The 27,220-nt window shown below is 40.4% G+C and overlaps 1 protein-coding gene across 2 annotated transcripts in view; it reads right to left on the reverse strand.

Annotated features, from left to right (window-relative positions):
- EVC2 (EvC ciliary complex subunit 2) overlaps positions 1-27,220 on the reverse strand; it is a 427,809-nt gene that overhangs the window by 268,155 nt on the left and 132,434 nt on the right. For both annotated transcript variants that reach the window (XM_053704149.1, XM_053704148.1), the window contains exon 8: positions 2,513-2,635. In XM_053704149.1, the coding sequence (XP_053560124.1) occupies positions 2,513-2,635 (123 nt within the window). The remainder of the gene's footprint in view (positions 1-2,512; positions 2,636-27,220) is intronic.

The following is a 27,220-nucleotide window of genomic DNA, read 5'->3' on the forward strand; positions in this document are numbered from 1 at the left end:
AAAGTAACGTTTTAACCTAACACCCTAACATAAACCCCACGTCTAAACACCCCTAATCTGCCGCCCCCAACATCGCCGGCACCTACATAATGTTTTTACCCACTAATCTGCCGCACCCAATATCGCCGCCACCTAAATAAATCTATTAACCCCTAATCTGCCGCTCCAGATATCGCCGCCACTATACTAAAGTCATTAACGTTAAATTTTTTTGTTTATTACCTGTCCTGATCAATGGTGGAATCTTGCTCACCTTTAATAAACTTATCCCACTGGTTTATAGAACTAGATGTATAATATGTAAGGTGGCACAAAGAGCTTGCTGATTCCTATTGGACACAGTTATTAGTATGTATGTACGTTCCTCTTCTTGTCGGTATTTATAGTGCGTTTTATACAAAATTTACTTATACTTCAATCATTTTATACCTTTCTGCAAGTAATGTTGTAAATACGTGTGTATATTGATTTTTCTTTCTTTTCTCCTTACTATATGTGTTCATTTAATTATATCACTTTTATACTGGGTGGTTATAATCCCTACTTAGATACTTGTTGCCTTGACCTCTTATTTGGTACACTTAAATGACAAACCACTAAATATTAATATTCCAAAAAATTTATTATTCTAGACATTCATATGACAAGGGCTAAAAAACATATACGTTCTCCTAAAATTGCTAAAAAGACACCGGTGTCTAAATATACTATGTCTCCTTTTAGACTACAATTTCTACTTGCTACACATCATCCAACAATATATTGCATTTAGATACAATGTAATACAATCTTATGTATAATAGGAATATTTGAGCATTTGTGCTTGTTCTACTAGACAGTCTTTTGTTAGGAATAATTTTGCAGTTCTGCTTATAAGTTAAATACCATCTTCTTCAATAAATTTAAGTTGCCTAATGATTAAGCAATGAAATGACAAATATACAATGTCCTTTTTTAAGGTGTTTCTATCGTGTGACTTCCCAGGTTTTCACCCCTAGAAACGGTATTGTATATTTTAAATTTCGATATTTCGTATTGACAGTATAGTGAAAGTCCATTTGAAACACATATGTTAGTGTTGGCTGTTTAAAATGCTATGAGTTTATTTACATACATTTTTTTCCTTTGTTATCCTTCTTGAAAACAGTGCACTGTTTCGATGAGATGTTTTCCCCAGATGGATAGTACCGGTGGAGCTAGGTGTCATCCAGCCTCTGATTACCGGACAATGAGAATAAAGATTCCATCCCTCCTATGGGTGATGCCGGTTTTAATCTACCTGTTCTCCTTTTAAGAAAACTCACAGACTTCTTGCCAGCTGCTGTAGTGCTCTCTCGGCTTCTATTGCTGGCAAGGTAACCGGAGCTGGTAGAAATAGATCCGTTCTTTCTGGATTTTTTGCTATACCGGGGTTTTTTGTTCTCCTTGTGATGGCAGCGTTTAGCTAATGGCTTGTTTTCAGGTTTCTACGCGTTTCGACTGTCAGCCTTTTTCAAGATACCTGAAAAGATCGATCCTGTGACTTTTAAAGCCTTGTTTTTTACTGCCTTCTTATTAACCGGTTCTTTGCCATTTGTTTTTCGCAAATTTCATTATTTACTGTCTTTGTTCGTTTCTACTACCTTTGTTTGACATATTCTTGTTCTTACTAAATTGGAGATGGTATTTCTGGTATCTCTTTTTTAAATTAAAAGATTATATAAAAAATACTTATAACTACGGAACACATATAATATGAATGCCTAGTATAATAATTTTTTTGGAATATTAATATTTAGTGGTTTGTCATTTAAGTGTACCAAATAAGAGGTCAAGGCAACAAGTATCTAAGTAGGGATTATAACCACCCAGTATAAAAGTGACATAATTAAATGAACACATATAGTAAGGAGAAAAGACAGAAAAATCAATATACACACGTATTTACAACATTACTTGCAGAAAGGTATAAAATGATTGAAGTATAAGTAAATTTTGTATAAAACGCATTATAAATACCAACAAGAAGAGGAACGTACATACATACTAATAACTGTGTCCAATAGGAATCAGCAAGCTCTTTGCGCCACCTTATATATTATACATCTAAAGTTATTAATCCCTATTCCCCTGCACCCCAACATCGCCCACACTATAATAAATATATTAACCACTATTCCGCCACTCCCCGACATCGCCGCCACTAAATAAAGTTATTAACCCCTAAACCTCTGGCCTCCCACACCACTGCTTCTAAATAAACCTAATAACCCTAAACCTAACCATTTGAGTATTAAAATATTTGGTTTTCATGAACTTTAGAACATCCTTTACTTCCATTGATAATACTAACAAACTGATCAAAAATCCAATATATCTTGGAACAAAACATCTAAATTATACAAGGAGGATTTACTTTTCAGCTTATTGCACCACATTCTGATATTATTTAAGATAAACATAGGAACCAAAATGTTAATAGTTAATGGAAATACATAGATTGAATGTCTCACAGGAAAAGTTAGTTACTCACCAGAGAACTTTGCCTTTTCTTTTTAATGTAGTATACAGCAAAACATATAGCCCCGGTAAGGACAAGCGAAACAATAAAGGCGATGACAAATGCAGCACCATGTAATCCATGATTGGGTACAACCTGCAGAGTGAAAGGAAAGTATGGAAAGATTCTCACACAAGATTTAATGCAATGTATATTATTAAAATGCATCAATTGAATCAATTAAAATAATGGGTATACCCATCCAGCAGTGAATTTAGGCTACGCCAAAAAAATTAAAAAAAGATATATTTGATAATGGAAATATCCTACCGTTGAGCGATTTGACAGTTACATAATCCCATAAATACATAACATTAGTAGGTTATCAATTTACCTATAAGACTCTTTCATTCTGTGAAGAATTACAGTAACAATGTATAGAATTAATAGTGGGGTATTTGTTTTACAGCGGTTTGGATAATTAGAATGTCAATATCTTTATTCTGCCTCAACCACCTACATAATATCTCCAAAATGCATCCGTTTCTGAGTGCTGACACCACTAAGATACAATACACTCCCTGGTAATTTCCCAACTTGCACACTGCAATAACCTATTAACTGGCCTCCCTCTCTCCTACCTCTCTTCCCTTCAATCCATCCTAAATGCCTCGGCCAGGCTAATCTACCTTTCCCACCGCACTATATCTGCTGCACCTCTCTATGAGTCCCTTCACTGGCTCCCCCCCATTCATGGCAGAATTAAATTCAGAATTCTCACTCTCACTAACAAAGCGCTTACCAACAACGCTCCACTCTACCTGTCCTCACTAATCAACAAATATACTCCTGCCCGCCCCCTGAGGTACAACAATAACCTGCTCCTTGTATTTTCTATCATTACCTCTTCCCATGCTAGACTTCCGGACTTCTCTCGTGCGACACCAAGCCAAAATATTGTATCATTGTTGTACTATTATCATTTGCAACTATCAACAGCACTGTGTATTTTGTTGGCGCTTGATAAATAAAGTATAACAATAATAATAATATCTTTATTCCTTGTTTATGACATTTCTTCAAAATTAAGACATACATTTCCCAGTATGAATATAGAAAGAAAATATTTATTTTCTTGCATGTTCTAAAATGAAAACACAGAACTGGCAGGAGGTCCCAACCATGTTATAATTTTCTGGGACACCATGTCTACTTTTAAAATTCTTCTGACAATCCCAATTTATTTTTATATGCCAGTAACCTTAAAATTAATCAAAATGATTTCTGATTCTCTATGAATAATTCACAAATCAACACTCACAGGTGTAAAGTAAGGGCACTAATCAAACACAGAAATGGTAACAACCTAGGTCTCAGGGTTGCAACAATTATATCAAAGAATATATGTATCCAATAGTATCCACAATTCTATTGCACAGCTATATCATACTGCATGCATTTATATTAAAAATAATATGTTGCAGTGAGAATGTTATAACATGCAAACAATAGAATACAAATGAAAAATATTGTCCAGATTAGAACCGGTTGTTCAGCTAATGAATCTAAAAAGTGTCAGGCCGTCCACATCAGATAGATCCTAGAAAGAGATGGAGAAGGCGCCACATAGCATAATTCTGTGAAAGTAAAGCAGGGTATATTACACTCACATGTGGTGAAGCACTAAACGTAGTACATACTAGGCAGGCCGGATACTCGGAGTTGCCCGGCAAACTCTCCTCTCGTATATGAGCCAAGGACACTGTCTGTTCTTTATAGCCGATCACTGCACCCCAGTCACGAGTCAGCATATGATTTTAGCCAAGCTACCCATATCACAGTTCAGTGGTATAGTGCTCAAAAGAGGCAGCAAGTAGTAATATAAAATCGTGTTTATTAAAAAAAAGCATAAAAACAATCCAGCAATGCATTTCTCAATCCTCAGACTATTTCATCAGGCTGATATTGACCATACTAACTTGCTACCTTAAAGTTAAAAGTAAATCCTAGCTTTTACAAACGCTAGGATTTACTATTGATATAAATATAGTGCACTTTCATTCATGAAGTATAAGATACTTCATGTAGAAAGCACCTTCTATTGTTTGATTCAATCGATCGCCGCTCTTCGCTGCTACAGCAGCCCACAGTTAAAACATTTTTTGGCTAAGAGGTGACGTTTTCACCTCTTAGCCAATAGCCGTGCGGTAAATCCGGCTTGGCGCCCATGGGAGCCGGATTTTACCGCACGGCTATTGGCTAAGAGGTGAAAATGTCACCTCTTAGCCCAAATTTTTTTTTAGCCATGCGCTGCTGTAGGAGCTAAGAACGTCAAACAATTTAATTAAATAAAGGAGCTTTCTACACGAAGTACCTTATACTTCATGAATGAAAGTGCCCTTTATTTGTTTCAATAGTAAATCCTAGCGTTTGTAAAACGCTAGGATTTACTTTCACTTTAAATACCCCTTTGTGACCAATCCACTCCCAAATTGGAGTGATGATCCTATTATACAATCAATTTCATCTAGTTTAAGCATATACAATTAAAAAGTGCCATATCATCTACATGATAATGTGTGCTAGCAGTAGCCATTTTTAGTGAAGAATTAAATGTGTAACAATTTCCAAATAATATGTGTATTATTAATCATTTGAACAAATGTTTGTGAAATATTGTGTGAATAAATATTAATAAATTGCTGACACATTGTGTATATATAAACTTAATATGTGAAAGTATAAAAAACCTCAGTAAAGTGGTTTATGAAATATGTAAAGTGTATGCGTTTAACTTGTAACAAAGTGATGCGTGATATACATCTGATATTTACAAATTGAGATAAGAAGGGTTCGACGTGGAATTTTACTCACACTACCACGTCGAAGTTGTGTTACCAATTAGGTAAGAGAGAAGACAAGGCAGAAGAAAAAGGAGAAAAAGCGTGAAAAAGAAGAGAAAGAGAGGAGGAGAGGGGAAAAAAAAAGGGGGAGAGGGGGGGGGGGGAGAGGCAGAAGAGAGCGGGACAAGCGGGCTCTCTTACAATCGAGTGCCTTATTATCTGTCAGACCGCAGGCCAAAGGTTGCTGGTTTCCATATCTCTAACATGAACTCATGTATCTCTATCCTGTCATCCCTCAAGTATCTGAATCTTTCCAACTGCAAGTATCTGTCCTCCTGGGCCGCCCATTCCTTAACTGATGGAACTTCCACCTTTTTCCACTTTCTGGGAATGATGGAATTGGCACTATTGAGCATTATAAAATGAAGTTGTTTTGAAGGTTTATCTTTAAATTTAGGAAGGCCGTGGAACAATAGGAGGTTAGGCGATCTAGTCAAGGATATGTTAAGTGTAGTCTCCACTACGTCCAGGATTGCATGCAAGTAAGGCACAAGGGGGCCACACTCCCACCAAATGTGGAGTAGGGTACCCCTCTCTCCACAGCCCCGCCAACACCTCCCATCGGTTTGCTTGTAATTTTTTTTGATCCTGTCAGGTGATAGATACCACCGAGACAGGAATTTGTAGTTGGATTCAACTACCCTTGAGTATACCGAGGCCTTTGTGTGAGCTTTTATTATTTTGTGCCAGTCCTTATCAGTAGGAGAGGGGTCAAGCTCCCTATTCCATAGTCTGACATAGTCGGGGAGGGGGGTGTCCTTGTTAGAAAGGATCAGTCGGTAAGCTATAGAAATCATATGTTTTGGAGTGTGCGGTAGTAAGCATAGGGATTCCAAAGTAGTCAGGTGTCTTATCATGTTCTTAGATCTTTTGTGTGTTGATAGGAAATGTTGGAGTTGCGTATGGAAGTACCAGGAAAAGCCAAGTCCAGAGTGCTCTAAGTCAGTTCTATTACTTAGCCTATTGTTCGTTAGAAGACGGTGAAAGATCACCTGTGAAAATTGGGTTTTATCTATTTGCAGTCGCTGTGCTCTCGTAAAAGGTATGTCTGGGTTGTCCAGAAATGGTGTAAGTGGTGAGGGGTTGGAAGTAATGTATGGATGATCGACCAGAGTCCTATCCCATTGTATAAAGAATTCTTTAAGGAAGGGATAGTTTTCTATTATTCTAGGCCTAGACCTAGTAGAGATCCAGCCCAAGGTGCCCAAACTCTGGACCCCCAGAATTGCCCTTCACATTTGAACCTAATTTTTATCCTTAGAGCTGTGACACCATTCCACTTGGTGTTGGAGGTTGATAGCTTTTTTGTATGCAACTAAATTAGGGACTCCCAGTCCCCCTTTTTCTTTCGCTAAATAAAGTGTTTTCCTTATAATTCGTGGTCCTCCAAATAAACTCCTCCATCATGCCCTGTAATTTATGTAGGTAATGCGTGGGTAGTGGGAACGGGAGAGTCTGGAGATAGTATAGAATCCTGGGTAAAACATTCATCTTTACAATACCAATCCTCCCCAACCAAGAAACCGGTTTGTTTCTCCAGGAAAAAAGGTCTCCTGTGATCTCTGCTAGTAGATTTAAGTAATTTTTCTCATGTAGTGTGTCTGTGGTGGGGGGTAAGATTGATCCCTAGATATCTAAGAGTGTGAGTTTGTATTCGTAAGGGACATAAGGAGGAAAGTTGGCCAATTTCTGCCTGGGGGAGGGTAATGCTTAAAATTTCAGATTTTGCTTTGTTTAGATGGACATTAGATAATCTGCCATTTTCCTCAAACTCCCTCAAAACCTCTGGAAGTGAATTTAGTGGGTCTGTTAAAGAAAGAAAAACGTCGTCCGCGTACATCGACAATTTGTGTTCCTGATCTCCTATTTTTAGTTCCTTAATACTCCCATTTTCCCTAATTCTCTGGGCCAGGACTTCCATAACCAGGGCAAACAACAATGGGGACAGCGGGCACCCCTGTCTGGTGCCATTCGATATACTAAAGGGGTCTGAGAGTATATTGTTTGTCTGAACTCGGGCTGATGGGGTTGTATAGAGGGAGAAGATCCTCTTCATGAAAATTTGCCCGAAATTCATCTTTGACAGGACCGCTTTCAGAAATTGCCAGCTGATCCTGTCGAAGGCCTTCTCTGCATCGGTGGAGACCAGTATCATTGGGACCTTGTTAATTTGGGCATAGTTTACCAGGAGAGTGGCTTTTATAGTATTGTCCCTTGCCTCTCGGCCGGGCACAAAACCTACTTGGTCCGGGGAGATTAAGTTAGGTAAAAATGTATTTAATCTGTTAGAGAGGATTTTGGCAAAAATCTTTATATCAAAGTTTAAAAGAGAAATTTGGTCGAACGTTTTCTGGCTTATTTGCTGGTTTGCCTGGCTTAGGGATGGTGGTAATGTAGGCTTCTAGCATAGAAGGAAAACCCTGGGAGAAATCCAGGGTATTAAACAGGCAAGCCAAATGAGGGGAAAGGACCTGTTTGAAAAGCTTGTAGTACTTGGTGCTAAAGCCATCAGGGACTGGACTTTTACCCGACGGCAGATCGTCTATGGTGTGTGACACCTCCTCCAAAGTTATAGGCGCGTCTAAAGCCGTCACCTCTGCTTGCGACAGACAGGGTAGCGTAAATGAGTCCAAGTAGGAACTCAAGGTTTGGAGTAAGGGGCTCCCCACTCCGCCCATAGGGGAGCCAGAGGAGTTTTGTAAGTTATAAAGGTCGTGATAATAAGTTTTCAGGGTTTCAGCAATAGCTGGACTATCTGCATGTGTAACTCCTCGTTTGTCTAACATCGTGTGGATATGTGTTTTCAAATGCTTTCTTTTGAAAGCCCTAGCTAACAATCTATCAGTTTTATCTCCAAATTCGTAAATTTTTTGTTGGTTTCGTAAAGCCATTTTTTGGTAATCCCTCATATGCATGTCTTGGATTTCCCCTCTGATCTTATTAATCTCAGTGAGTACGGTGGAATCTGATGGGCTCTTTTTGTGTTTTGTCTCTAGGTCACGTAGGTTAGTTAAAAAGGGAGGAGAACCTCAATCTAGTGTGCTTTGCCAAAAAGGCCTTCTGTTTGATAAGTTCTCCTCGAATTACGCATTTATGTGCTTCCCACAGTACATGTTAGGAGTCTCGGCTAAGTCGTTGATATTAAAATAGTCAGTAAGTGTGGTTTCTATTTTTCCCTTTAGCAGTTGATTGTTGAGCAGAAGTCATCGAAACACCATATGAAGGGGTGGTCTGGTCGGGTTGGCCATCTTAGTTTACAGAGTACGGGGGCATGGTCAGACCAGGTCATGGGAAGGATTTGCGTTCTAATTACTGAGGCTAGGGTAGATTGATCAGCAAAAATGTAATCAATCCTAGTGTACAAATCGTGAGGGTGTGAAAAGAAGGTATAGTCCCGGTGTATATATTTTTAATTAAATCTAAAGAATAATTACAAAGATTTGTGTGAAATTGAAATGTCAAAAAATGCCAGTGTCCACATATTGATCATATTAGGACTAAAATTTATTAGGCTTGAATTTATTGATTTTAACTCAAAAGGCTGCTAGATCCATGCTCATATTTAGACCCAAGGGATGTAATGTATTGCGCCTATGGATCCAAAAAGTCTCCCTTTATCGTAGTTTACAAAACCTTATTATTATAAATATTGGAGGCAGGTAATATATTCAATTGGGGTAATATTGAAAATCTTCAAATTCCCTTTATGTTCTTGATTGCAATGTCTTGGTACACTATGCTGTTTTAGATTATTTTTCAAATTGCAAAAGTGTTCATTCCATCTGGCTCTTATAACCCTACATGTTCGACCTATATATTGAATTCCACATAATTTGCAGGTCAATAAATAGACCACATAAGTGGAAGAGCATGTTAAGTGATGGGAAATCTTGTATTCTTTCCAAGTTGTATTTGACTTAAAGTTGTCTATCTCGGGAGTAATATAATTGCACATCCTACATTTCTTTTTGAAACATTAAAAATAACTTTCTTGTGAGTTGTTTGATGTAATTTAGTGGTCTTCTATACTTTATTAACAACCCACTTTACTCGGTGCTAGAAGATTTTTTAATGTGGGTCCACGTCTAAATACACATCTGGGGATGTCGCTTAAGTTTTGGCTCAAGATTGGATCTTTTAGTAAAATACCCCAGTGTTTTTTTTATAATATTACAGATTTTCTTCTGACCACTATTGTATTGTGTTATAAACAAACGTTTGTTTTCACTTGTTTTATTTTCTTCCTTAGTTTGTGGGGTTCCTGTGTTTTTAGAAAAATATGCATCCCTATTATCTAATTGAGCTCTTTTGAAGCTGGTCTCTATTAATTCACTAGGATAACCCTTTTTCTAGGAATTTTTCTTTGAGTATCAAACTTTGACAGTTAAAGTCCTCAATTTTCTTACAGTTCCTCCTCAGACGTTTGCATTGTCCATATGGGACATTTCTTTTCCACGCCAGATGGTGATTACTAGTATATTCCAGATAGCTGTTGCAATCTACACTTTTAAAGTGATTTTTGGATTCTATACCACCCTCTACTGTCAAAAATGCAAGACAAAGGTCCAAAAAAAATCACTGATTCATTCTGGATGCTACTAGAAAATGTAAGGCCCATATGATTATGATTTATGTGTTGGATAAAAGATTCTGTAGATTTGTGATTTCCCTTCCATACAATAATCAGATAGTCGATGTACTGCCCATAGTATACCAGGTTTGCCCCATATTCTGAATGGTATATATATTCAGTCTCAAATTTCCCCATATATAAAATTGGCAAAACTAGGGCAAATCTGGTACCCATGGCAGAACCACGAGTCTGTAAATAATATTCATCTTGAAAAATGAAATAATTATGTTCCAGAATACAAGAAATGAACTGTAAAATAAATGTTTCTGTAAATCAGATATAAATAAATCACCATCAAGATATTCTTGTATAGCTGTGAGACCAATCCTGTGTGGGATATTGGAATATAGCGCATTCACGGTCACTTGTTATCCATATCCAATTCTCTCTTGGTGGTAAACTATTAAATTTTATCAAGATCAGATGAATCACTTATATATGATTCTAGGGCCACTAGGTATTTTTGGAGAAAGGAGTCAACATATGAGAAAACATTATCTGTGAGACTGCCTATACCCGCTATAATGGGTCTGCTGGGTGGGTCTATTTATCTCTTTGTGCACCTTAGGTAGGTGGTAATAGATTTCTCTGTTAGGGTTAATGGGAATTAAATAGTCTCCGCTCATTTTTTGTGATGATACCTTCATGTAATCCAAAATCTATGATCCCCTTTTAGGGTTTCTATGAACCTATCTGTGGGGTCCATACCCCAAGATTCTCCTAGCCTCTAGGAAGTAATAAGACAGATATTGGATAATTATTCCCCCACCCTTACCTGCTTGGCAAATCACCAGGTCAGAATTGTTTTTCAAATTTTGCAAAGCATTCTTTTCCCAACTATTTAAATTGTGTCTCCAAAATATTATGTTCGGTAATTTTGCAAAATCATCTAAAACTAGTTCTTTGAATAGATCAATGTGATCTGTGAGCTCACCTGGTTCACTAAATATAACATTAGTTTTTATCCTACTTTCCATCTGGTTAGTTAAAATAGGTATCACATTTTTTCCTTTAAGTAGCTTTTCAACAAAACACTTTTGGCCTGGGGGATCCGTGATTGGATCAATAATACCTATGAGCTCACAAAGAGGGCGTCACTGGCCTCTGACAATCGAGACCACAATTACAATTTTTGCAAATAATATGTATTTACTATTAAACAATCTCGGTAGTCGCCATTAGTATGGATTATGAATATAAAGGTACTGTGTTAATTGTATATAAATATATCAAGTGTCTTCAATGTATGAAGGGATTTTTAATTTAATAGGCTTAAACTATATGAAATTGTTTGTCCAATAGGATCTTCACTCCAATCAGGGAGTGGATTGGTCACAAAGCTGTATTTAAGGTAGCAAGTTAATATGGTCAATATCAGGCCTGATGAAATAGTCTGAGGACTGAGAAACGCGCAGCCTGGATTGTTTTTTATGCTTGTTTTAATTAAACACTCTTTTATATTACTACTTGCTGTCTTTTTTTGAGCACTATACCAATGAACTGTGATCACCTGGCCTTCCAACTGACCGGGTGTCGTGTGGTGGAGGTGAGCGTGGCTGGGCGGGTGAGGATGTGAGCATGGTTGAGCGGGTGTGGAGTGGGCGTGACGGGACGGGTGTGTGACATGGGCGTGGTCAGGCGGGGTGCGACGTGGGCGTGGCCGGGCGAGTGTGACGGGGCTGGACGGGGCCAGATGCCGAGAGGTCTAAAGAGGGGGGATATAGAGAGCAGAAGGATAGAGAGAGCAGAAGAGGGGGGGATAGAGAGAGGGAGAGAGAGACAGCAAAAGAGAGGGAGTGAGAGAGACCGCAAAAGAGAGGGGAGAGAGAGACAGCAAAAGAGAGGGGGGAGAGAGACAGCAAAAGAGAGGGGGAGAAACACAGCAAAAGAGAGGGGGGAGAAACACAGCAAAAGAGATGGGTGAGAGAGACAGCAAAAGAGAGGGGGGAGAGAGACAGCAAAAGAGAGGGGGGAGAGAGACAGCAAAAGAGAGGGGGGAGAGAGACAGCAAAAGAGAGGGGGGGAGAGAGACAGCAAAAGAGAGGGGGGGAGAGAGACAGCAAAAGAGAGGGGGGAGAGAGAGAGCAAAAGAGAGGGGGAGAGAGACAGCAAAAGAGAGGGGGGGAGAGAGACAGCAAAAGGAGAGGCGGGAGAGAGACAGCAAAAGAGAGGGGGGAGAGAGCGCAAAAGAGAGGGGGGAGAGAGCGCAAAAGAGAGGGGGGGAGAGCACAAAAGAGAGGGGGGGAGAGAGCGCAAAAGAGAGAGTGGAGAGTGCGCAAAAGAGAGGGGGGGAGAGTGCACAAAAGAGAGGGGGGAGAGAGTGCAAAATAGATGGGGGAGAGAGTTGTCCTTTAGACTAGAGTTGAGAGCTGCGGGCAGGTTATCAGAACGGAAGTGAAGCACATATACACAATATTCTTCCCTGTCTGATCTTCTTTCCACTTGCAGTGCCCCATGCGAGGTAGAGATGTTCCCTCTTTATCCAGGTTACCCACTGATGATGGTGCAGGATCAGGTCTCACTTGAGCCGTATATTGGGCTCCAACCTCCATAACTGCACCTTGATCTTCTATAATAATAGCTTTGATTCTGCTGCTCATCTGATGTTTGAACTCAACTAGTAGAGTATGCATAGCCTTATGGAACTCCTCCATCTTTAAATTGGTAGAAGGAAAGCTGTAGTATCTCTAGGCAGCTTCCAATAGAAAATCAAGTTTCAGTTATAAAACATACACGGTATGATAAACTGCTGGGGGATCAAATATGCTGTATTGTAAGCCCGTGGAGTATGTGTCTCATAGGTTGGAGAGGCTTTTAGCTCCTATAATGGCGACGCTCACCACATTGCTGTACTGAATGGGTATGAGCTAGTGGCGCGTTCACAAGGCAGTCGCTTTGTCCAATATATGTTCCTAGGGTATGATTTAAGGTCTTGGGTGTTTTTGCAAAAAATAAAGGCTTATATTTAGTAGATTACACCCTAAATATTAGATCTAGGAGCTCCCCAGGAACTCGTCTAGTCACTTTGGTAGCTGGGCCCAACCCCCTTATCTATATGTTTTTACAATAGGATTATACAGTCCCATCATTAGCTGCTTGTACATTTATTGTGTTGTGGTGTCGAGATTATATCTATCATTCATTATAACTATTGTCCTACCATAACCAACAGTATACTAGAATTCTAACTCTTGGGTGTGTGCGTGATATTTCTTGCCCTGTTTAAAATAGATAATGCTAAAAATAAATACACAGAGCGCCTCCTAAAAGGCCAAGACACTAGTAGTGACAAGATTATTTAAATAAAAAATATAATTGAAATTTCTATAGGGGTAATATAAAATATTTTTATAAGCTACTTATAGCTAAAATATACAAACAAGATACAAAAGTGGATTCACTTAAAATATAACAATAAAATAGCATATATCTATATAAAAAACAATACAATTGTGGTTAAAAAACCACAACAAAATACAATCTTAATCACAAAATAAATTACAATATAAAACAGCTGTTACACTGATAAGCTGGTTGATGGTTGGATAAAAAAATATAAATATATAAAATATAAATATATAAAAACATCAATTTACTGAGTACGTGGTCCATAAATATGTAGGTCCCAAACTTTAAATTCTTTCCAGAGAGTGAATGTCCAATATGAAGATTCTATTTTAAAACAATTATCCTTATATATCCCCTCGATAAAACGGTGAAATGATGAAGTGTGTAAAAAAGAAAAACGTAGTGGTTTTCAAATTTGAAAACCACTACGTTTTCTTTTTTACACACCTTCATCATTTCACCGTTTATCGAGGATATATAAGGATAATTGTTTTAAAATAGAATCTTCATATTGGACATTCACTCTCTGGAAAGAATTTAAAGTTTGGGACCTACATAATTTATGGACAGCCTACTCAGTAAATTGATGTTTTTTTATCCAACCATCACCAGCTTATCAGTTAACAGCTGTTTTATTGTTAATTTATTTGTGATTAAGATTTTATTTTGTTGTGGTTTTTAACCACAATGTATTGTTTTTTATATAGATATATGCATATTTTATTGTTAACTTTTAAGTGGATCCACTTTTGTATCTTGTTTGTATATTTTAAGCTATAAGTAGCTTATAAAATTTTTATATACCCCTATAGAATTTCAATATATTTTTTATTTAAATAATCTTGTCACTACTAGTGTCTTAGCCTTTTAGGAGGAGCTCTGTGTATTTATTTTTAGCACTACATTCACCTTTTTGGGGGCGCTGGTACCCACAATACTAGGAGTTACAGACACAAGGTTGAGCGCTGTCAGATTTTAACAGATGTTTAAATAGATAAGCCAGAGAAGTCCTTATATATATTTTATTTTACGGGCATATTTTATTTCTTTCAGGGTTTTTTTCTGTACCAGCAGACAAAAGTTTTTGTTCTTAAAGTTATAGTTTGTTTCTTTAATGCAGTATCCCTTAGTGGATATATTCACTAAATTCATTTAAGTCAAGTGGTCAGGCTGCCTTAAGGTTCAAAACATCTAGGTGGTTACCTATTTTGGACTATGTCATGGGAGTACAAGAAACCAAGATTACCAGACAGATAGCTCAGCATGCTAAGGCACTGTGGCTGTAGCAGCCCAAGGGTTTCAGGTTCGATCCCCGGCAAGGTCCACTCAGCCTTTCATCCTTCAGAGGTCAATAAAAATGAGCAGCACCTTGAGACCCTTACGGGTGATTAGAACACTATGTCCCATAATTTACGATATGTTTAATCTCCTTTGCTAGTTGTATATTTTCCCTATATCATAAAGGGAGTAAATGAAAACATTTATTTCAGTTTATAATATCTCTCTTTTCATATTTATGACACATATGTCCAAGAATTACCTTTTTTTCTATATCCCCTCGTGGCCCTTTACTACATAACTTGAGTATTGGTGATCCAAGAGTGTCCACTAATTTTTAGTAGGGGTACGTTTTATATCTTTATTTTTATTGGAGACTAGGGGATTTATGGAATGTTATATATTTAAAACGTGAGATTAGCCTTTCTAGATTACTTTAGTTTTCATTCAGATTGATCTAGACAGAATATGTGCTTTGAATCAAAATGTTAAATGTCTTTTCACTATATGAAAAAGGTAATTTTACTGAATACTCTTTCAGACACAATTTTATATTTTGTAATTTGTTTGGAATTGTAATTAACCTCAATAAAAAAATACATTAAAAAAACAAAACAAAAAACAGCCATTATAAGTGGCTGGTTATTGCTACCTCGAGCTTGTGGTAGCAATTAGCACTTATAAAATTAACCATAGATCAGATCTCTGGTTAATTTTAGAAATGTCCACCAAATGCCCCCAAAATACAGTGTAATATATTTTATTACAAAATAAAGATAGTAGCATCTTTATTACTCCAACATTGGTGTGTCCGGTCCACGGCGTCATCCTTACTTGTGGGATATTCTCTTCCCCAACAGGAAATGGCAAAGAGTCCCAGCAAAGCTGGTCACATGATCCCTCCTAGGCTCCGCCCACCCCAGTCATTCTCTTTGCCGTTGCACAGGCAACATCTCCACGGAGATGGTTAAGAGTTTTTTGGTGTTTAAATGTAGTTTTTATTCTTCTATCAAGTGTTTGTTATTTTAAAATAGTGCTGGTATGTACTATTTACTCTGAAACAGAAAAAGGATGGAAGATTTCTGTTTGTAAGAGGAAGATGATTTTAGCAGACAGTAACTAAAATCGAATTGCCTGTTTCCACACAGGACTGTTGAGATGAGTACTTCAGTTGGGGGAAACAGTTAGCAGACTTTTCTGCTTAAGGTAATGACTAGCCATATTTCTAACAAGACCATGTAATCGCTGGAAGGCTGTCCATTTCCCCTCATGGGGACCGGTAAGGCCATTTTTTCTTAGTTAAACATAAAGAAATAAAGGGCTTCAAAAAGGGCTTAAAAACTGGTAGACATTTTTTCTGGGCTAAAACGATTGCTTTACTAGGCATATTATGCAGATTCCTAACTATCAATTGGTATTATAATCTTGGGGAACGTTTAGACAAACGGCAGGCACTGTGTTGGCACACCTTTTTCCAGCTGGGGGGGCCTTTCTAGTTATAGACAGAGCCTCATTTTCCGCGCCATTACTGCGCAGTTGTTTTTGGAGAGCAAGGGCATGCAGATGCATGTGTGAGGAGCTAAGAATCACTGAAAAAGCTTATAGAAGGCGTCATTTGGTATCGTATTCCCCTCTGGGCTTGGTTGGGTCTCAGCAAAGCATATAGCTGGGACTGTATAGGGGTTAAATGTAAAAACGGCTCCGGTTCCGTTATTTTAAGGGTTAAAGCTCTGAAATTTGGTGTGCAATACTTTTAATGCTTTAAGACACTGTGGTGAAATTTTGGTAATTTTTGAACAATTCCTTCATACTTTTTCACATATTCAGTAATAAAGTGTTTTCAGTTTGAAATTTAAAGAGACAGTAACGGTTTTATTTTAAAACGTTTTTTGTGCTTGGTTGACAAGTTTAAGCCTGTTTAACATGTCTGTACCATCAGATAAGCTATGTTCTATATGTATGAAAGCCAATGTGTCTCCCCATTTAAATTTATGTGATAAGTGTGCCATAGTGTCCAAACAAAGTAAGGACAGTAATGCCACAGATGATGATATTGCCCAAGATGATTCCTCAAATGAGGGGAGTAAACATGATACTACATCATCCCCTAATGTGTCTACACCAGTTTTGCCCACACAGGAGGCCCCTAGTACATCTAGTGCGCCAATACTTATTACCATGCAACAATTAACGGCTGTAATGGATAACTCCATAGCAAATCTTTTATCCAAAATGCCTACTTATCAGAGAAAGCGCATTGCTCTGTTTTAAACACTGAAGAGCAGGAGGGCGCTGATGATATTTGTTCTGACATACCCTCACACCACACCTCAAGGGCGGTTCTAAGACCAAGGGGCATTGCAGTAGTACCTTACTTGGACGACATCCTAATTCAAGCGTCGTCCCTGTCAAAAGCAAAGGCTCATACGGACATCGTCCTAGCCTTTCTCAGATCTCACGGATGGAAGGTGAACAAAGAAAAAAGTTCTCTGTCCCCGTCAACAAGAGTTCCCTTCTTGGGAACAATAATAGATTCCTTAGAAATGAGGATTTTTCTGACAGAGGTCAGAAAATCAAAACTTCTAAGCTCTTGTCAAGTACTTCACTCTGTTCCTCGTCCTTCCATAGCACAGTGCATGGAGGTAATAGGTTTGATGGTTGCAACAATGGACATAGCTCCTTTTGCACGAATTCATCTAAGACCATTACAACTGTGCATGCTCAAACAGTGGAATGGGGATTATACAGACTTGTCTCCGATGATTCAAGTAGATCAAAAGACCAGAGATTCACTCCGTTGGTGGCTGACTCTGGACAATCTGTCACAGGGAATGAGCTTCCGCAGACCAGAGTGGGTCATTGTCACGACCGACGCCAGCCTAGTGGGCTGGGGCGCGATCTGGGAATCCCTGAAAGCTCAGGGTTTATGGTCTCGGGAAGAGTCTCTTCTCCTGATAAACATTCTGGAACTGAGAGCGATATTCAATGCTCTCAAAGCTTGGCCTCAACTAGCAAAGGCCAAATTCATAAGGTTTCAATCAGACAACATGACGACTGTTGCATATATCAATCATCAGGGGGGAACAAGGAGTTCCCTGGCGATGAAAGAAGTGACCAAGATAATTCAATGGGCGGAGGATCACTCCTGCCACTTGTCTGCGATCCACATCCCAGGAGTGGAAAATTGGGAAGCGGATTTTCTGAGTCGTCAGACATTCCATCCGGGGGTGGGAACTCCATCCGGAAATCTTTGCTCAAATAACTCAATTATGGGGCATTCCAGACATGGATCTGATGGCGTCTCGTCAGAACTTCAAGGTTCCTTGCTACGGGTCCAGATCCAGGGATCCCAAGGCGACTCTAGTAGATGCACTAGTAGCACCTTGGACCTTCAACCTAGCTTATGTATTCCCACCGTTTCCTCTCATTCCCGGCTGGTAGCCAGGATCAATCAGGAGAGGGCCTCGGTGATCTTGATAGCTCCTGCGTGGCCACGCAGGACTTGGTATGCAGACCTGGTGAATATGTCATCGGCTCCACCATGGAAGCTACCTTTGAGACAGGACCTTCTTGTTCAGGGTCCATTCGAACATCCGAATCTGGTTTCCCTCCAACTGACGGCTTGGAGATTGAACGCTTAATTTTATCAAAGCGTGGGTTTTCAGATTCTGTAATAGATACTCTGATTCAGGCTAGAAAGCCTGTAACTAGAAAAATTTACCATAAAATATGGAAAAAATATATCTGTTGGTGTGAATCTAAAGGATTGCCATGGAACAAGATAAAAATTCCTAAGATTCTATCCTTTCTACAAGAAGGTTTGGAGAAAGGATTATCTGCAAGTTCTCTAAAGGGACAGATTTCTGCTTTATCTGTCTTACTACACAAACGACTGGCAGCTATGCCAGATGTTCAAGCATTTGTTCAGGCTCTGGTTAGGATCAAGCCTGTTTACAGACCTTTGACTCCTCCCTGGAGTTTAAATCTAGTTCTTTCAGTTCTTCAAGGGGTTCCGTTTGAACCCTTACATTCCTTAGATATTAAGTTACTATCTTGGAAAGTTTTGTTTTTGGTTGCAATCTCTTCTGCTAGAAGAGTTTCAGAGTTATCTGCTCTGCAGTGTTCTCCTCCTTATCTGGTGTTCCATGCAGATAAGGTGGTTTTGCGTACTAAGCCTGGTTTTCTTCCTAAAGTTGTTTCTAACAAAAATATTAACCAGGAGATAGTTGTACCTTCTTTGTGTCCGAATCCAGTTTCAAAGAAGGAGCGTTTGTTACACAATTTGGACGTTGTCCGTGCTCTAAAATTCTATTTAGAGGCTACTAAAGATTTCAGACAAACATCATCCTTGTTTGTTGTTTATTCTGGTAAAAGGAGAGGTCAAAAAGCGACTGCTACCTCTCTTTCCTTTTGGCTTAAAAGCATTATCCGTTTGGCTTATGAGACTGCCGGACGGCAGCCTCCTGAAAGAATCACAGCTCACTCCACTAGGGCTGTGGCTTCCACATGGGCCTTCAAGAACGAGGCTTCTGTTGACCAGATATGTAAGGCAGCGACTTGGTCTTCACTGCACACTTTTGCCAAATTTTACAAATTTGATACTTTTGCTTCTTCGGAGGCTATTTTTGGGAGAAAGGTTTTGCAAGCTGTGGTGCCTTCCGTTTAGGTGACCTGATTTGCTCCCTCCCTTCATCCATGTCCTAAAGCTTTGGTATTGGTTCCCACAAGTAAGGATGACGCTGTGGACCGGACACACCAATGTTGGAGAAAACAGAATTTATGCTTACCTGATAAATTACTTTCTCCAACGGTGTGTCCGGTCCACGGCCCGCCCTGTTTTTTTTTTAATCAGGTCTGATGAATTATTTTCTCTAACTACAGTCACCACGGTATCATATGATTTCTCCTATATATATTTCCTCTGTCTGTCGTCGAATGACTGGGGTGGGCGGAGCCTAGGAGGGATCATGTGACCAGCTTTGCTGGGACTCTTTGCCATTTCCTGTTGGGGAAGAGAATATCCCACAAGTAAGGATGACGCCGTGGACCGGACACACCGTTGGAGAAAGTAATTTATCAGGTAAGCATAAATTCTGTTTTTTTAATAAAGTAACTGTACTTAGCAGTTTTCGGTGGCTAATGGTGGTGGCTGTAGGGTGTTAGAAAAAAAGCAGCACTGAAAAGTGCCTTTACATTGCAGTTTATGAGAACTTTGTGTTCCCTGTAAATATATATGTATATTATATACATACAGTATATTTTTGTGTTAATATGTGTTTATACACGCACACTCATCTTAAAACATAATATATGTGTGTATGTATATATATATATATATATATATATATATATATATATATATATATATATACACACATACACAACACACAATTTACTGCCATTGCTGTTCTATTTCTCATACTGTGTCTCACGAAATGAGAACAAGACTCCCATTGGAGCTTATGGAAGTGTGCTCTTGTGAGCGCAATGCTACCCAGCAACACGAACTCAGTGGAGCGCGAATATCGATTTAGCAAAATCAATATTTTGCACTCCACTTGTAATCTAGCCCAATACGGGGGTAATATCTAACTGGTTAACTATAAGATGGTATATGCTAGATATATTTCATTATATACCACTTAATACTTGTTACATAGGGCACATATCTTTATATCTGGCAACAGATATCTGGAAATCTACAAAGCATTGGGAAATGGAAAGTTATTAAATTAAAGTATGAAAAGTATGAAGGATTATGTAAGCCATTGAAGATATCAACTCTGCACAGGTTCATGTAAGGTATCCTGCAGATCTAACAAATAGGAGCTGCTATTTGGGTGATTTCTGCTTACATTTAAAACATCTAAAATTTGCAACATTGCTGCCAAATGATAACTAGTATATATTAAAAAAAAAAAGGAGGGGGCGAGTCTCTGGGCAGCACCTTGAATGGTCGCAATATTGGCTGCTCTAGATAGATCACTGATAATCTGCCTATTATTGGTGCATGGAAAGATCATCTAAGCTACAACATTAAGGGGCTTATTTATCAAGCTCCGTATTTGTTAGATCCGTATGGAGCTTGAAGGCCCGTGTTTCTGGTGAATACGATTGGGTTGATTGACACCCCTGCTAGCGGCCTGATTGGCCGCAAATCTGCAGGGGGCAGCGTTGCACCAGCAGTTCACAAGAGCTGCTGGTGCAATGCTGAATGCGTAGAGCGTATTGCTCTCCGCATTCAGCGATGTCTGTAGGACATGATCCGTTGATCGGATCATGTCCGACAGAGGGTTGATAAATCGGCCCCTAAGCATTTGAAACCAGCTACTCAAACTGAAATATGTTCATTGTGGAAATTCTATTATTGTAAGCCGATCCAGAGTGTTGAGGCCTAGGGCAGACTCTTTAGTGTGAGGCACTCAACAACAACCCCCCCCCCCGTATATTGTAAGCCGGGCATACAGTGCACAGACCCTGAAAATCTCTACTACTACGTCTCTAAGCCTTATACTGGAAATACAGTCTCAGGACATCAGAATGGAGTGTGAATCCGCTTGGCTGCTAGAGAGGATCTGTACTATTTTGTCAGAACATTATTTGCAACTGAAGAGGCAAATGGCCGGAGGCATGGAAATATGAAGGTGGAGGAGAACTCCCTGTAGCGAAACCTAAACAAGTAGATGGGGATCAGACACAAGATCACTTGCCCACAGAACAACCGGAGACACTACCATTGCCTATTATCTAGCATGGTAAGAACACCTTCGAAGACCACAGGCTACCATGTGCTAATATAGCTCCGGTCGTTATTTCCTTGCACGGCCTCACTTTGGTCTGGCCTAAGGAAGATGTTGACCTGATTCCTACAGAGCAATCACTGAAGAGAAACCTAGCGAGACAGAGACGTATATCCACTGCCACACCTGATAGAAATACACAGCCGCAACCCGCTGTCACCTCCGTACAGGGCAACGACCAATTCATTTCTGGAAGCGGAGCTAAAGAAAACACCAGCACTATGCTGATCGGTAATATTAAAAGGGAGCGAGTACTTCACCAGAGAGAAACTTTCATTATGCCACTCAGCGCGGACATGCTGATATTGAGAGCAGCTTAAATGCTGGTGAAGGAGAAAGATTCTATAAAACTGGTTCTTGCATTATACTTACCTATCCATATACGCAAGCAGCACGGTCAACAACTAAGTGCTGTGAAATAATGAGACCCATAGGGAGCATTCACTAACCCTTTCTACCACTAAAATTGGTATCGGATGAACTCCTTCAGACACGCTATCCGGTTAATGGGTAATTGCTCTTATAAACGTCTGTGCTAACAACCTCACGTTAAAAGGGACATTGAACCCAGATTTTTCTTTCGTGATTCAGATAAAGCATGCAATTTTAAGCAACTTTCTAATTCACTCCTAATATAAATTTTTCTTCGTTCTCTTGCTATCTGTATTTCAAAAAGAAGGCATCTAAGCTTTATATTTGGTTCAGAACTCTGAACAGCACTTTTTTATTGGTGGATGAAGCAAGAACAACCCAGGTTGTTAACCAAAAATGGGCCGGCATCTAAACTTAAATTCTTGCATTTCAAATAAAGATACCAAGAGAATGAAGAAAATTTGATAATAGGAGTAAATTAAAAAGCTGCTTAAAATTTCATGATCTATCTGAATCACAAAATAATTTTTTTGGGGTTCAGTGTCCCTTTAAGGACCATATTAACTGTTTAGACATATATCTTACACTGTTGATTAAGTTACTCCTTTCACCATCTTAAATAGGACTGGGGCATATTTTATTTTGTATAAAATGTTTAATCTGATGTTGAGCCTGCTCTTGCCTTAATCTCCTGTCCATATAAACGATAGCATTTGCTGCTCATGGTGACTAACAGATTAGATTCAGGTAGAGTAAAAAACCTGACAGTTCTTCATCACCCTATTCTGGATAGAACTGTATTGATACCTCTAGAATTATTAAGTTATGGGGTCTGAGATCAGAACCTCTTCATCTACTGCCATCGACCTTACGTTAAGGGTCATATGTATTTCATTAGTGTCAGGGTTTTCTCCCTGTTGTGTTTGCCATGTGCTGCTGGCAGCCATTTTACTCACCTCTCTTCCTGACTATGGTGCATTGTGGGGGATGCTGCTCAATTCCTGCACTACCTTTAATGGCCAAACTGCTGTGCATCATCCATGTGAGACAGGATGCAGTCTCAGAATTGTGATGTCATCACTTATTATTTAAAGGGCCTCTGTTCAGTATGCTTTGCCTTTGCGTTGTCTGAGACCTGTTTGTGAGAGTTCCTGTGTATTACCTGGCTGCCTGACGTCCTTCCTGGTTCCTGATCCCTGGCTTGTTCCCGACTCTGACGTTTTCCTTGTTCCTGATTCCGGCTCGTCTGACTACTCGCTTTGGCTCCTGACTCGGCTCGTCTGACTACCAGTTCTGGTTTTGATTCCTGGCTTGTTATTTGACTTGTGGACTTTTTATTATTTTTTGCTATTAATAAAGGTGTGATTATTTGTGCACTTCTCGTCTCAGTCTGATTCCTGGCACCCTGACATTACGCAAAAGCCATGAATCCTATTAGTGCTAATAATCCACCTTTACCTGCCATCATTTTCAGGATGGATGTACAGGATCACCGCTTGGATCAATTTGCACTAGCCCTGCAAACCCTGCTGACTCGCACTGCACATTTGGACCAAAGTGTCCCGCAAGTTATGGCTGCTCCTGTTTCCGCTGCTGCACCTATGCCTACCAGGAGCATGTCCGGTTCTGCACCTCTACCTCAGCGATATGGAGGCGATCCTATTCAGTGCAGAGGGGTTTTGAACCAGGTGGGCATTTACTTTGAGATGTTACCTCAGGCGTTTCCCTCTGACAGAGCTAAGGTGGGATTTCTCATCTCGTTACTCTCTGACACAGATCTTGCCTGGGCTAATCCCTTGTGGGAGACTAATAAACCTGTGATTTCAAATTACCCTGAATTTGTGGCCTCCTTTCGAAGGGTATTTGATGTTCCGGCTCGCTCCTCCTCTGCTGCTAAACAACTCATGTCCATGCAGCAAGGTACAAGAACTGTTGCTCAGTATGCTATTGAGTTCCGTACGCTTGCCGCAGAGGTAGGTTGGAACAATGAAGCCCTTGTTGCCGCCTTCTTTCATGGGCTCTCTGATGCGATTAAAGACAAAGTTGCTGCCAGAGATTTACCAGAGGATCTCGAGGCATTGGTGTCTTTTTTGATCCTAATTGACATCAGACTCAGAGAGAGGCCCTCTTTCAAGGAGCGCTTGCGGAAGCCTCCTGTTCCATTGTCTCCTACATGTTCGTTCCCACCCTCCCTCTCCTCCCATGCCTCCTGGTCCCGAGTCACCAGGTACTGCTGTGCCGATGCAGCTGGGATTCACGCGCCTCTACGCGGCGGAGAGGGCCTTTAGGAGGAGGGAGGGGCTCTGCCTCTATTGTGGGTTACAGGGCCACAAATGGAAAACAGCATTTAACACCAGGAGCGGGCATTATGAGTATCTTGTAATGCCATTTGGCCTATGTAATGCTCCTGCTGTTTTTCAGGAATTTATGAATGATGTCTTACGAGATATGTTGCAACAGTGTGTTGTGGTGTATTTAGACGACATCCTCATACACTCACCCACACTTGAGGCTCATCCTTCTGATGTTACACGGGTTCTTCAGAGACTACGTGAGAACGGCCTGTTTTGTAAACTCGAGAAATGTGAGTTCCATCAGACTCAAGTAACCTTCCTAGGTTATGTTATCTCCGTTGCAGGGTTCTCCATGGATCCTGACAAGTTATCTGCAGGTCTGCAGTGGCCTCGCCCAGTTGGTCTTCGGTCTATTCAACGTTTTTTGGGGTTCGCCAATTACTATTGAAAGTTTATTAAAAACTTTTCTTCCTTGGTCAAACCTATCACAGACTTGACCCGTAAAGAGAATGATCCACTCCATTGGTCACCTACTGCCATTAAGACCTTTGATAGTCTTAAGACTGCCTTTGCTGCCGCTCCAGTTCTGGCTCATCCTAACCCTGTCCTGCCTTTCGTTCTTGAGGTCGATGCGTCTGAGACTTGAGTAGGTGCCCTCTTGTCTCAACGTCCAACGCCTGACGGTTCCTTGCATCCGTGTGGTTTCTTCTCTAAGAAATGGTCTCCAGCGGAGTGCAATTATGAAATTGGCGACAGGGAATTACTGGCCATAATTTTGGCACTCAAGGAATGGAGGCATCTTCTCGAGGGTACTAGCGTGCCAGTGCTCATTCTTACTGATCACAAGAATTTGACTTATCTATCTGAAGCAAAACGTTTGTCGCCCCGACAGGTCAGATGGGCGCTATTTTTGTCTCGGTTTAATTATGTGGTCTCCTACCTGCCTGGTAGTAAGAATGTTAGGGCTGATGCCCTCTCTCGACACTTTTCGCCTCTGTCCAAGGAGGAGTCTGTACCTACTCCTGTTATACCTCCTGACCATATTTTGGCTACCATACATACTAATTTGACTTCTCCCTTGGGGGAGGAGATCCTGGTTTCACAAACCAATGCACCTCCTGAGAAACCTAGTGGTAAGTGTTTTGTTCCTGAGAATCTTCAAACTAAACTTTTGCACACTTACCACTATCCTAAAGCCGCAGGTCACCCAGACAAGAACCAAATGATTTGGTCTGTCACTCGACAATTCTGGTGGCCAGGTCTTTGTTCTGATGTTGCTGCGTATGTTGCCTCCTGCTCAGTTTGTGCACAGAATAAGACTCCTCGACGTCTTCCTGTGGGTCTTCTTCAACCTATTGCTAAAGGTGAGCGTCCTTGGACACATCTTTCTATGGACCTCATTGTCGAGCTCCCTGTTTCCAATGGCAATACTGTTACCCTTATGGTGGTTGACCATTTTTCTAAAATGTCACATTGCATTCCCTTGATTAAGCTGCCTACCGCTCAGGAGCTTGCTTCAATTTTTGCCCGGGAGGTCATCCGTTTACATGGGTTACCCAAGGAGATAGTGTCGGACCGGGGTAGCCAGTTTGTCTCCAGATTTTGGCGTTCCTTTTGTGCTCAAATGGGGATCCAGCTTTCCTTCTCCTCGGCATATCACCCTCAATCCAATGGGGCTGTGGAACGGTCTAATCAAGCTCTGGAACAGTTCCTCCGTTGCTATGTCTCAGATCACCACAATAATTGGTCTGAACTGTTACCTTGGGCAGAGTTTGCTCGTAATAGTGCTATTAATGCTTCCTCCAAGATATCCCCGTTCATGGCGAATCATGGGTTTCAACCATCCTTGTTGCCGATTCATTCATGTCTCAGGGTATTCCGGCTTTGGAGGAGCATCTCCGGCAACTCCGTTCCACGTTGGTGCAGATTCAGGATTGCCTTCATCGTTCTATGCAGCGCCAAAAGTTCCAGGCTGATCGTAGGCGTCTGCCCGCACCTTCCTACCAGGTTGGTGAGAGAGTTTGGCTGTCCGCCCGCAACTTGAACCTTCGTGTGCCTTCCAATAAATTGGCTCCACGTTATGTTGGTTCTTTTCGAATACTCCAACGGGTTAATCCTGTGGCCTACGCTCTTGACCTTCCTCCTGCTATGCACATCTCCAATGTTTTTCATGTCTCCCTCTTGAAACCATTGGTTTGTAATCGGTTTACCACTGTGTTGCCTGTCCCCGTCCTATCTTTCTTGACAACCATGAGGAGTATGAGGTCAGCAGCATTATTGACTCTCGTATGTCCAGGGGCCGTGTACAGCATTTGGTTCACTGGAGAAGTTACAGTACGGAGGAGCGTTCTTGGGTTCCCTCCTCTGATGTTCATGCTCCCGCCCTCCTCCGTGCCTTCCATGCCCGTTTCCCCAATAAGCATTTTGTCCTCCTGCGGGGGAGGGGTCGTTGAGGGGAGGGTACTGTCAGGGTTTTTTCCTGACTTGTTTGCCATGTGCTGCTGGCAGCCATTTTACTCACCTCTCTTCCTGACTTGGTGCATTGTGGGGGATGCTGCTCAATTCCTGCACTTCCTTTTATGGCCAAACTGCTGTGCATCATCCATGTGAGACAGGATGCAGTCTCAGAATTGTGATGTCATCACTTATTATTTAAAGGGCCTCTGTTCAGAATACTTTGCCTTTGCGTTGTCTGAGACCTGTTTGTGAGAGTTCCGGTGTATTACCTGGCTGCCTGACGTCCTTCCTGGTTCCTGATCCCTGGCTTGTTCCCGACTCTGCCGTTTTCCTTGTTCCTGATTCCGGCTCGTCTGACTACTCGCTTTGGCTCCTAACTCGGCTTGTCTGACTACCAGTTCTGTTATTTGACTTGTGGACTTTTTATTATTTTTTGCTATTAATAAAGGTGTGATTATTTGTGCACTTCTCGTCTCAGTCTGATTCCTGGCACCCTGACAATTAGCCTCTACGCAAATAGGGTATGTTTATCCTATATGAATTGTTCAGTCAGATATTGAGACTTGCTCTCTTCTTAACCTTGTGTCCATATATCTATTCAATGTGACACTTCCTGCTGGTCATAGTAGACTAATGAATTAGATCTCTGTAGAGCA

Source organism: Bombina bombina, chromosome 2 (genome assembly GCF_027579735.1).
Source record: "Bombina bombina isolate aBomBom1 chromosome 2, aBomBom1.pri, whole genome shotgun sequence".
Classification (NCBI taxonomy): Eukaryota; Metazoa; Chordata; class Amphibia; order Anura; family Bombinatoridae; genus Bombina; species Bombina bombina.